The 13,106-nt window shown below is 37.6% G+C and overlaps 2 protein-coding genes across 2 annotated transcripts in view; one reads left to right on the top strand and one right to left on the bottom strand.

The window, feature by feature from the left end:
• Positions 1 to 2,518, top strand: part of LOC125251976 (protein NLRC5-like) — a 206,758-nt gene extending 204,240 nt beyond the window's left edge. Inside the window, exons 33-35 of the mRNA XM_048165030.1 lie at positions 395 to 568; positions 1,806 to 1,967; positions 2,362 to 2,518. Of these exons, the coding sequence (XP_048020987.1) occupies positions 395 to 568; positions 1,806 to 1,967; positions 2,362 to 2,518 (493 nt within the window). The remainder of the gene's footprint in view (positions 1 to 394; positions 569 to 1,805; positions 1,968 to 2,361) is intronic.
• Positions 2,519 to 4,979: 2,461 nt separating this feature from the next.
• LOC125250812 (gastrula zinc finger protein XlCGF8.2DB-like) lies at positions 4,980 to 12,469 on the bottom strand. The gene is made up of 2 exons (XM_048163591.1): positions 12,338 to 12,469; positions 4,980 to 6,172 (listed from the first exon to the last, which is right to left on the bottom strand). Exons 1-2 carry the CDS (start codon positions 12,420 to 12,422, stop codon positions 5,184 to 5,186), a joined length of 1,074 nt encoding a protein of 357 aa, XP_048019548.1. The 5' UTR covers positions 12,423 to 12,469; the 3' UTR covers positions 4,980 to 5,183.
• Between the last annotated feature and the right edge of the window lie 637 nt (positions 12,470 to 13,106).

Raw genomic sequence — 13,106 nt, 5'->3', positions numbered from 1 at the left:
ATCTGACAAATCTTTGCTGTGAAACAAGACAGAAGTGAGAACAGACTAAAAAACAGTGTAACAAGTTGTCATGAATGGCTGGTTGTAATGAAGCTCACAACGATGGAAAATACAATAACACTGTCTTTAATCACAAATCTAACATGTAGGAGAGATAAAACACAATTTTATATTAATTCACAGTGATAAATTCAGTTATTTTTGGGAGTGAGGATGGATCCAGACTTGAATTGTAACTAGTATCCTCAAATGCTCCTGTCTTGGTTTGTTTGTTTATATTATTAAGTTTCCATGTTTTTACAGGTTTATTAGTGACTGTATGACATTTATTCATGATTCTTTTAACTCACACATGAACTGAACATGGATTTGAGTCAATTCTCTTTGTCTTCAGTCTGAGTGAATGCAGTATTACAGAGGAACAGTGTGTCATCCTGACTTCAGCTCTGAAATCAAACCCGTCACACCTGAGAGAGCTGGACCTGAGCAGGAATGAACTAGGAGACTCTGGAGTGAGAAACCTCAGTGATCTATTGATGAACCCACAATTCATGCTGGAGAAACTACAGTTAGTATCATTATACTCTACAGCGGTTACAGTGTGATTGAAGTTTATTTATTTTAAGACAGCAGAGCTTACGTTTCATTCTTTATAGCAGTGCACTTTCTGGGTTTTCTTATTGGTCACATTTTTTGGTAAATCTAGTTAAATAGATATGCAGAAATCTTCCTTTTGAACAGAGAATAAAGAATAGAGACATCAAATAAATATTTAAAAATGAAAGAGAAGAAACGGTATCTTCCAGCACACAGAACTAGTGTAACTGGGTTTCAAACAGACTATTAGACTATAAGGCCCCGTCCACACGTCTCAAAAATTTTGTATCAGTTAGGCGTTTCCTTCAGACGAATCCTGTGTTTTCAGAACGTGAATCCAATATTTTTTTTAAACCGGGTCCCAGAGTGGATAAATCTGAAAACGCCACCCCTTGCGTTTTCGTGTGTACAGCCAATCCATATATTTTGTGAAAAGTTGATGTCATCACCCCACGTGTCGACCCTAGTGAGACACTGCTAATAGCACGAAACAGCAGCAACAACAACAACAATAGCAGACTCTAGATGCCTGTGTTTGTGCTCCAGCACCTACTGAGCCAAAATAAAGCGTTATTTCTAAGCTTTACTAAAGTTTGTATTCAGCACGCAAGGTTTATGCACATGTTCCAAGTCTTATTCACTGTTTTAAGTGTATCTCTGTGTCAGAAATACAGCGCCACATACTGGTCTGGCATGTATACTACATCGTTTTGAGCCGGTTTCAGCGGTTTATGTGTATGCAGATATTTCTTGAGATGAGGGAAAAAAAGATTGCATAGGGAAAGATCTGGCTTCGTGTCGACGGGCCTAAATACTGCTGAAGCTCCTCAAGAAGATGATCATCATAGATGTGAACTATTGTTATTTCTGTCTTCAGTCTGTTTAGATGCAGTATTACAGAGGAACAGTGCGTCATCCTGACTTCAGCTCTGAAATCAAACCCGTCATACCTGAGAGAGCTGGACCTGTGGGGGAATGAACTAGGAAACTCAGGAGTGAAGCACCTCAGTGATGTACTGAAGGATTCACACTGTAAACTGAAGAGATTGAGGTCAGTAACATTCTTCACATACAAGACTCAAAATAATTAAAATCACTTTAACAGTTTAAAACACTCTCACAAGTCTGAGTTCACATTATATTTGTGCAAAATTTTCACCTTAATGATTTGTAAGATAATCTCTCTTCCTCTGTTTGTGTCTTTCTAGTCTATATAACTGTGGCATTACAGATGTTTCTTCTTTAACTCAGTCTTTGACTAACTCAAAAGCACTGCGGTTTTTAAAAGATCTTGATCTGAGACACAATATGATCAGAGACTCAAAGCAGCGGCTCAGTGACGTGCTACGATACTCAAACTGTAAACTGAGGTGAGGAAACATCACTGTGATATTAAAGAGATCTTCATTTACCTCTGATATGTGAACAAACATTTAAAATTTTCATGAAAGGAAATTATCATTAATCTTTATTGCAAAAAAGGGTTTGTGAAAGAACAAAATGTGAAGTTATTAAAATGTTCAACACAAAGAAGGAAAGAGAAAAAAGCACACTGTCACAGCTTTACTCAACAACACCTGCTTTATTAACTGTGTCAGTAGTGAATCATTTCAGTTTGAAAATAGACTTGTTCAGATTGTAGGAAAACGCTGCACTTCTGTTAAAATCAGCGCATTCAGCTTCAGCTCCAGTAATTGAAATATAGTAACTAATTTTCACTTTGTTTCATTGAACACTGATTGTTTTCTCTGTTCCTCCTTACAGAGTAGATAAAGATCAATCGCCAGAAGTCTCTAAAATTAAATCACCAAACATCCCTGATAGAGTTCAGTTGCAAGAAGTCTCTATACAAGTTAAATCTTCAAAAGTCTCTAAACGAGTTAAATCTTCAAACACCTCTGATGAATGCTCTATATCATAGAAAATCACCAGGTGATCCACAGAAGAGTCTCACTACTGTGTCTATGAGGAGAAATAAATGTGTGATTAATGTGTAAATGTGTTTTATACAGACGGAAGAGACTCAGACTTTACAATGAAATAAAGCAGCATGTGTGTTAGAAACATGTGATATTAAATGATTAATATTGCTTTAGTATTCAGCCAAATGATGGTTTAGTTTTATTTAAAGGTGAACAGGAGGAAGAAGCTCAGATGAGTCTGTCAGCAGAAATCTTCAGGCTCTTCAGCCTAAAGCTCTATCAGACCTACAAATATAATAATGTTTGGATTGAACTCATCCATAATGATTAAAATATTGCCAATCATAAACATGATTGTCAAGTATAGCACATAAATGTATCAAAATATATAAAGTCTACATGTTACTTCAAACATTTACATGATCTCTTACATTTTATACACAGAATGTATTTGTTTATTTTTGTTATTCTGTTTTATTTTATATTAAGTTATCTCTGTGTCTGTTGTTAATGCGCAGATATACAGTATATTGTCTTTGTTCTGTGGATGGAGTCTCTTCTAATCAGACCAACTAAACATTTTTACCAGTTAACAGCATTTGTGTGTCTTTCAAAGTTAAGAACAATTGCTTTTGTTATTGCTTTTTGTTATTGAAGCTACATGTGCAGATGCAGAGAGATTCTCCTTCTTAAAGGTAAAGTTGTAGATGTTAAACATAAAATCATATGAGCGATCTTTAGAATTGTTGGAGAAGAAATCATGCTGGGCTGCGTTTCTCTAAAGCATTGTGAGCTCAGTTGATTGTAGAGATCATAGTCTTATTTTTGGTCCATTCACTACCATTATAAAACTTGGAAGAGCCAGGATATTTTTAAATATATCTCTGAATGTGTTCATCTGAACTTCATGTATGCCTAGAATGGCTTGAGAGCGAGTAAATCATGGGATAATTTTAATTTTTGGGTGAACTATCCCTTTAAGGCAAGTCAGGTCAGTGGCCATATTCACAATAAACCCAAAAATAACAGTATTATAAAGATATTTTAAGAGGGCATCTTGCTTTATTTTCACTTACCTTATTGATAAATACATACAGATTCATGTCATGTTTTTGTAGCATTTGGTTAAAGATTTGATGACATTCAATTCAAATATGCAAAAAAGGACAAACACTTTGGATGGTGTCTAGTATTTTCTTTGAAAACTTTGTTTCTAGTCCTTAGGGTTTAAATGGCAACTCAAGGTGAGAACAATGAAGATTTCTAGAAAGTCTGAAGTTTTCAAAGAAAGTACTAGAAACCAGCAAAATTGTTTGTCCTTTTTTTGCATATTTGAATTTGAACGTCATCAAATCTTTAACCAAATGCTACACAAATATGACATGAATCTGTATGTATTTAACAATAAGGTAAGTGAAAATAAAGCAAGATGCCCTATTAAAATATCTGATATTTATAATACTTAAAGCAGTTTCATCTTTTCTCAGTAGTGTGTGTATCTGCTGGTGAAATTAAAGATCTGATGGAGTGTTGTGGGGAAAAAAGGTTTATTACCACAGAACTGAGATACATTGTTGGAACAATACTGAACATCTGCTGAACTCAAGTACATCTGTCCTCTGTGCTCATTAGATGAGTAGCTCTGTACAATATTTTGCTCTCATTTATGGACATTTCAATTCATAACATACAATACTACACCATAGTGTTCTTGAAAATAATATTAATGTACTCTATTCAGCCATAAATTAACTTGCAAAAATCCTTATTTCATATTTTCATCAACACTTCAGCTGTTGACTGGTTAGGCTTCTGTTCTGATCTCCTCATATTCTCACTGCAGGTCTTTTCCATTCACCTCCTCTCACAAGCTATCATTTATACTTGATTTGTTAAGGCTATGCATTGAGAAATAATAGACTCATGTTAAACATTAACTATTTGTGCAAATTTATTATATGGCATAAAACAACGGGGAAAAAAAAATCCATTCCATGTGTTCAAGAGAACAAAATTGTCACTTCCTGGGAAGTTGGTGCAAAATATCAGTAATAAAAATGTAAGTTGCTGCAATTGGCTCTTTTTTCCTGCATCATAAATGAGTTGCGTCTCAGAGCGGCAGATGAAACACAATAAACGCTGTCATGTTCTCTTGCATTCGGATGCTCACGTGAGACACTTCTGGAGGGAATTAAACCAAATCATTCTGATGACAGACTTTGGCTCAAGCATTTCAGAGCCACCAAACCAACATTTGAGATGCTGAGATGCGATTGGTCCGCTGGTTTGTCCAGTTATCCAATCACAGCCTCTGTTGAGGCAAAGGATTGTGAGCTTCTGTTACACATCCAGGGATTTATTCGGTAAATGCGTTTCCATCGTAGCTTCCATCATAGTCTTCTTATCGGATAAAACAATTATCCGCCTCAGTTGAGTTCATATGTTTTTATGCACATTTTTAGAATTTATGTACATCTGGGCATTTCCATACAACACTTTTTATTGCAATATTCCAAAGTTCGCATATAAATATGTGGATGGAAACTAATGCCAGTACACACAGTTAACATGTTTAATGTAGCTGTGCACAAAGATGTAGAAGCAAATGATCTTGCACAATGACACTTCAGTTCATCTGAATTTCACACTATTGACTCTTGCTCACTACGACAACTTTTGGCAACATTTCCTTCGATGAGACAGCAGAGCACTGGATGTGACGAAACTCCTTCCACATGGCGGGCAGCGGTGCGGCTTCTCTCCGGTGTGAACTCTCTCGTGTATTTTTAGGTTCCCTGACTGACTGAAGCTCTTGTCACAATGTGAGCACTTGTAGGGTTTCTCTCCCGTATGGACGTTCTGATGCTCTTTCAGATATTTGGCTCTAGAGAAGCTGTTCCCGCACACCGAGCACATGTGAGCTTTCTCGCCGCTGTGTATTTTCTGGTGCTCTTTCAGGTAGCCCAGCTGCGAGAACATCTTTCCACAGAAAGAGCACAAGAAAAGCTTCTGGTGAATTTTCTGGTGGATCTTCAGGTGCTTCGCTGAAATGAAGCTTTTCCCGCACTGGCCGCAACTGAACGGTCTCTCTCCCGAGTGCGAATGCTGGTGGTTTTTGAGGATGGTGGCCTGCGTGAAGCTCTTCCCACACTCGTGACACGTGAACGGACGCTCTCCGGAGTGAATGCGCATGTGGTTCTTAAAGTGTCCTTTGCGTATGAAGCTCTTGGCGCACAGCAGGCAGGTGAAAGGCTTCTCTCCGGTGTGGATCCGGATGTGATTCTCCAGGCTCTCTTTGCGTGTGAAGCTCTTCCCGCAGTGAGGGCAGCTGAACGGCTTCTCTCCGGTGTGTGTTTGCAGGTGTCTCTTCAGATCGGCGTTTTTGAAGAAGCTGCTGCCGCACTGCAGACAGGTGAAATCACGCTCTCCGGTGTGAATTTTGATGTGGCTTTTAAGGTTCACTTTGAGTGTGAAACACTTCCCACACTGAGGGCAGATGAATGGTGGTTTTTTGGCTCCCGTTCTTTTCTGGGAGAAATCGCTTTCGGACTGTGACGGCTTTTCTCCCGTTATGACCTTCTGAGGTCTCTGATACTGATGATCCTCCTCCACTACATTCAGTTCTTCACACTCCACTTTCACTTCCATCATGTCTAGAATCAATTCAGACAAATAAGAAACAAAAGTGACCCACAGTTTCATGGCAGAAAGGAAGAGGTCAAGCATCAGGGCTCCAAATGAACACATGAACTGATCCTGGCACAAGTTAAAATTACAATAGTCATATTAAAGCTGCAAGCAGCATTTATCGGGGTTCAAGCTTTTAAGACCATTATGGCATTTATGGTGTTAGGGTCTAAGCCAACATGAAAGCATTTAAGATTTATATGCTTTTGGATGGAGATACATTTCTGAATGATCCTGTTATGGCTTTCCAAATAATAAAGTTGAACAGTTTTTGATAATTATTGACCTAAAAAATCTAGAGAATTGTACTACAGTGGTTTTGAGGTTGAGTGAAATACCTAGGACCTTAAGGCAAACTTATAGAGAATGAGGAGATTCAACATATGCTATGATAGTTTATGTGTGATACGTAGTGCCACCTGGTGGCTGATTTCTTTCATTCTTCACACAGACCGCTAGAGTCAAGGGTCAAATAGGTCCACCAAGTTTTGTTCAGCCATGTTTTTTGAGAGACGCGAAGGTCCTCAGAGACATTCATGGCACCTTCGGCCAAGACACTGCATGCCAATTTTCTAGTCAACTGGATTAACGACTGCGTAGTTATTAGCCATTTTCATGTTTTTGTACTATTACAGTGCCTCAAAGTGGCCAAACGCTACAATTATTATTTTTTTACTGTGACCTCAGACTGAGCTTGTACACACGTGTACCATGTTTGGTGAAAATATCTCTTTGCAATCAAGAGATATAACCATTTTAGTAAAAGGCAAATGTTACTTCAAACGTTTTGGCGTTCTGTTGTGAACCTGAATCACCAATCGCAATTCTTTAAATAACTTTTTGCCATGAGTGTTTCTAGATGATGCATGTCAAGTTTTGAACAGATTGCACAAATGGTAAGTAGATTTTTAATAATAATCGCAAATGTTTAACGAACAATTTGATTGACAGCACTGGTTTTTGAGGCAAAGTTGTTCAGAATGAGGAGATTCAACATATCATATCAATATTGTGTCAATGTGTGATACATTGCATGATATATAGGGTCTAAAACACGATTGTGCCACCCAGTGGTCTTTCAAACTTCGCACAGACCTCTAGGGCCACGAGTCAGACAGGCCCACTGAGTTTTGTCCCGATCGGCCTCCGTTAACCTGGTCTAAGAGGTGCTCAAAGTTTATAGGCCGATGGCAGCCATGTTTTTCGAGATACACGAATGTCATCATACATCATCAAAGCAACTCGGACAAAGACAGTGCATGCCAATGTACAAGTCAATTAGACTAACAGTTGCGTAGTTATAACAGTATTTTAGGGCTGTACTAGAATAATCGAATATTCGAATATTCGTTCGGTGGGGTGGCATTCGATTTTCAGTTTTGAGATTCGAATATTCTTTTTTTTTTTTTTTACACGTGACTTCCGTCGCGGACTCATTCTCACTCATGCTTGAACCGCCAGTTGGCGAACGTAGTGATTTATTTCATCTCATACTGAATAGGTACAAAATGCCCAAGACCTCAGCTGTTTGGGAGCACTTTAAATTAAGTGAGGATGACAAGACAAAGGCAGTGTGTCAAATATGCGATTTGAAACTGGCCTACCACAACAGCACCACAAGTTTGAAAAATCACCTGAGTTCTGTAAGTAGCACGCGGCAAAAAAAAATTTTATGCGCTTAATTTGCTATGATAAATAGGCTAATTGCAAATACGACACTATTTAAAAACATACAGCAGCACAGGCTAATAATAATTTGTTTATAGGTACATCCACAGGTATCGCAGCCATCAACATGCTCAACAAAACCCAAAACTTCACAGCAGATCCTGCAATTCCGAAAACCGTTAACAGAGAAAAGAAAGAGAGAGATAACAGATGCCATAGTGGAGTTTGTCGCTATGGATATGAGGCCCGTTAATGTAGTTGAAGGCGAAGGCTTCAGAAAATTAATGAAGATAATGGAGCCAGACTACACTGTCCCAAACCGTTCCAGTATTTCAAACACCCTGTCTCTTAAATACAGCGATCTGCGAGGCCAAATTTATGCTCTCGTTGAAAAAGCTACGGCCTCAGGAGTGGGAACTCTCTGCCTTCGTTTTGGAAACCAAAGCATTTGAGTCAAGCCATACAGGAGTCAACATTGCACAACAGCTTGGAGACGCGGCAGATGCATTCGCAATTCCAAATTACAAGCGGATAGCCGTTGTTCACGACAATGCCAGCAATATGAAGCTGTGCACCGAGACGCTGAATAAAGAACCGGAGAAATGGGGAACCGTTCAAGGGGTCTGCTGCTCAGGACACACGCTGCAACTATGCATAAATGAAGCTCTGAAACTGGACCGAATCCGTCGCACAGTTTCAGCTGCCAGGAATCTCGTAGGGCACTTCAAAAAAGTGCCAAGGCTACAGCTGCTTTGAAAGAGAAACAAACGCAGCAGAACGTTGTACAACACAAACTCATTCAAGATGTTGCTACTCGTTGGAACTCTACGTATGAAATGCTTAACCGACTGGTGGAGCAGCGATGGCCAGTGACAGCTGTTTTGTCAGATCCCAGCATCACTAAGAAAGGAAATCGCACCCTTGACTTGACAGGAGACCAGTGGAAACTGGCACAAGAGACATCAGAATTACTTGGGCCCCTGCTCACACTCACAGAACTACTATCACAGGAGGCAAACTTGTCGTTGTCAGCAACAGTGCCAATGCTCTTTAACCTGAAGAAACGCCACCTGTCACCAGAAGAGGATGACAGCCCTGCCATCAGAGAAATGAAGAATACCCTTGTCAAGGAGATCGACAGCAGATGGGAACTGTTAAATTTGGAACCCACCAGCATCTATCTCCTTTCTTCAGCACTAGACGTGAGATTTAAGCACCTTAAATTCCTTGAGGATGAGGAGGAGGACCTGGTATACATTGAGGTTAGACTTATATTTTTATTACTACTATATAATAGTAAATAATTAAAATGTATTGTGATTATGCCACTAAGATTATTGTGTGCGCTACGCATAGATTAGACTAAGAAAATGCTATTTGTTTAGGTTGTCAGACTAGCTGAACATCTGCATCAGCAACAGATCGTTCGCAAGGGAGAAGAGCTGTCAGCAAGCCACGGAGAAGAGGAGACGGATGCGCCACCACCACCCGCCAAAAAAAAACAGCAGGAGATTTCAATGCTGATGCAGGCTGATGACGAAGAGGAAGAAGAACGCGGAGACAGCGCAAAGACAGAGATGGAGCAGTATTTGAGAGATGCTTCTAAATTACAGTTGGGCCCACTGGCATGGTGGAAGCAAAACAGTGACCGCTACCCTAAACTGGCATTTGCAGCCAAACACCTTCTTTGCGTTCCGGCCACTTCAACTCCATCAGAGCGGATTTTCTCAAAAGCTGGCAACATCGTCAACAAGACCCGAAGTTCCCTTTTACCAGAAAATGTGGACAAACTCATCTTCCTCGCACACAACATGAAACGAGTATAGGTAGTTTCACAATAGTTTCCAACCACTGGGTTGCGATTTATATAGGCTAAGTGTTTGAAAGAGCCTAAATATTTTTGTCATTGAAATGTGAGCTGTCTAGCTAGGCTAACATTGCCTTGTTCTATTTAACCTATTACAGTTTATTCTATATAAGGGAGTGAATAAAATTTATTACAATTACTTTAAATTTAAATAGCCAACCCGTTACGGTGTCAGTAATTATTACATTTACGAATAATAAATGAATGTAGTTCAACGAACTGCAGGCTAATAATAATAAATAAAAAAACACCGCAACATGCTTTCAATAAAAGCATCGCGCATTTTAAAGATTTAAATTAACAAAAAGTCAGAATAAGACAAAATAAATCCCTTATATAGAATAAAACTAATTGTAATAGATATTACATTTTGTGTCATTTTAAAAACAATTCATTTATTCTTATTCAACTGTTTATAAGCATGCTACCGTGTTCTTTATTTATTACAGTTCGTTGAAATCACTGTGTGTTACTAATTTAATTTCTGTTTTGGGATTCATTTGTTTTAAAGAAATGTTCATTATTAATACCTTATTAAAGTTCTTGCTCTCAACAGACTTTGTGTTTTGTATCACTTGTGCACTGTCCGTTTTCGGAGCATAAACCTGCCCGTGTAATGCGTACCGGAAACTGTTCTATTTAAAAGATTATTAAATGTTTATTAATATTTAAAGAATGTGTGCCACCTGATCATATTGCACCAAATGCAACACTGCACTCCACTGGGTCTGCCGCAACACATTTACGATGCCGAAGAGTGAAACGTGAAGTCGTGAAAGATGATACAAATGCAAACCGACACTATTATTATATATTTAGCCCCACCCACCGAAGCTTCGATATTCGATATTGATTGCCACCTAAGCCTCGAAGCTCAAAAAATGGCATTCGAAACAGCCCTACAGTATTTATGTTTTTTTCGTATTATAGCACCACAAAGTGGTAATACTCTGCTATTTTTTTTGTATGACCACAGAATGAACTCATACATTCAAGTTTGACAAGTTTGGTGAAAGTATCTCATTTTGTTCAAGAGTTATAACCATTTAAGTGAAAGTGGCCCTGCCTGCTTAGAACGTTTTGGCATCCCGTCACGAGAGTGAATCACCGGTCGAAATTCTTTTAATAACATTTTGCCAGGAAGGTCTCTAGATGATGTATATCAAGTTTCGAGTGAATCGGACAAACGGCCTATGAGGAGTTGGAAAAAGTAGATTTTTCAGAAAATTCAAAATGGCGGAAAAGATTTAATGGCAGAATTGAAATCGGAGATATGCATTTTGTTCATCTTGAGCCAAGGATTCCAATGATATAAGACACTTGAGTCTACAACAAACGGTTTACTACAAACTTCGTGCTTGAACCCCTAATTATTATTGTACTGCACCAATTGAATCAGTTCGGTCAATAATGTTTACTAGAGATGCTCTGATCGATCATCCACAGATCGGTATCGGATGATAATCATATTCTATGACTCAATCAGTAGTTACTAAATTTGGCAGCTCTCACGAACCGATCTCAATTTATATAGATACAGATCATTTATTTTGGTATTTTTGTGTTAGCAGGGAATCTCTGTAAGCAGACGTGTATCATGTCATGTGACTCTGTGAGGATCATCTCAACATCTTTGCACCATGATATGTAATTTCTGATCTCATTTAAATCATGAATAGAGATGCACTGATCGGAACTGGATGATTTTTAGTTTTATTTTGGCCAATCTCTGCGCACAAACTGAATTGCAATTATTTCCCAAAATGTCATTTGTGTGAAAATATTAGTAAGTCTGTAAACATCGACAACATCAGAAATTTCAATGACATCTTTTTATAAAGTACTGTTTATAACTGCTTTGTGTTCAGCGGTAGTCTGCTCCATAAGCGCCACCTACTGTCAGAGAGTGAACCTGCATTTTCATTCAGTCCGTCTGCCGTTTTTGTTTTCTGCAGGTATGTTTTATGCAGCATAATTCCACACATGTAATGTTTAAATCTTGAAATTATACAATCTAATTTAAATCAAAAAATTAAATTAATTTAAATTTAAATTAAATAATTTAAATCAATTTAAATTAAATAATTTAAATTAAAAACAACTGCTCATGCTACATGTGTGCAGCATCTTTGTTTAAATCATGATTAAAATGCAGAGGTTGACTCTAATTTCAAATGGCTACAGGTATATAGTTTGGCCTGTTATAGAGCAAATAAACAGCAAATAAATTTGCTTAAAGAAAATATGAAAGCAATTGTATTGGAATCGGACAGTTTGCTTAGAAAAAACAAATCTGAATTGGCAATGAAAAACATGATTGGTGCATCACTTATCATGATCATCTGCTTTAGTTTAAGTTAAGATATGCTGTTAGTTTATGCATCATATTGCAACATGGTGCAAAGATAAAGTAATTCTCAAAGAGTGACAAGAGATGCTAAAAAACACTGTGTTCGTCTGAGGGTTTTTACATGCAAACACTCGCTATAGAGAGTGAAACTGATGTGATTATTACTAATTAAAAGAAAGATCATTTAACAGCTCCTGTGATTGTCACCAAACAGTCATTAATGAAGAGTCAAGAATGATCACAGACCTCTCTGTTCCTCAGTTTCTTCATCATTCATTCTGCATGTTTCTGCATCACTCGTGTCTTCACTCTCCTCTTTAATAAACTCCATCTTTACAATAGTGTCACTCACACTGTTCACTTTCTACACCTGGAAACTGTTGGAGCAGAAAGTCATTATTAGTATTTATGGCTGAATTCATCATACGATGGTCATGTCACTCATGAATATTAAAAATGTGTGTGACGTGACAGGATATGAACCATAAACTCACAGCTGCTTGTGTGAAATAACACTGAAACACCTCAGCTGTGTTAGAAATAAATCACTGATGAGACTTTATTAAGACTTTCAGTGTTTCTATTATAACATGAACTTGCATATTCAGTATATTGTATTTTTTTTTTAATAAATACAACTGATTATATAAAACAATTCTAAACTTATTTTTTTTGTAGCTGATAATGATTCATATGTTATACATCAATATCCTATAAAAATACTATCACTGTATAACTGTAATATAATGTTTAATAATATATATATATAATATAATGTACTGTCACCACAGATATGTCCTTGGAGTTAAAAATAAAAAACCCTATATTTTAATTTTCATTGCAAATACAATGACTGAATTAATTTTACATGATCTAATCGCCCTAAATCTTATTTCTAAACTCAGTATTGTTTGAACTGCTCTGTCTCGTGTTTATGTATGCTTAAAGATGTCAGACAGCACGTTGCAGTATTTGTCACTTTCTATATCTATAATATCTCTTCAGCTCATATACT

Source organism: Megalobrama amblycephala, linkage group LG17 (genome assembly GCF_018812025.1).
Source record: "Megalobrama amblycephala isolate DHTTF-2021 linkage group LG17, ASM1881202v1, whole genome shotgun sequence".
In the NCBI taxonomy this organism is placed as follows: Eukaryota; Metazoa; Chordata; class Actinopteri; order Cypriniformes; family Xenocyprididae; genus Megalobrama; species Megalobrama amblycephala.
This window is presented reverse-complemented; position numbering and strand designations above follow the sequence as displayed.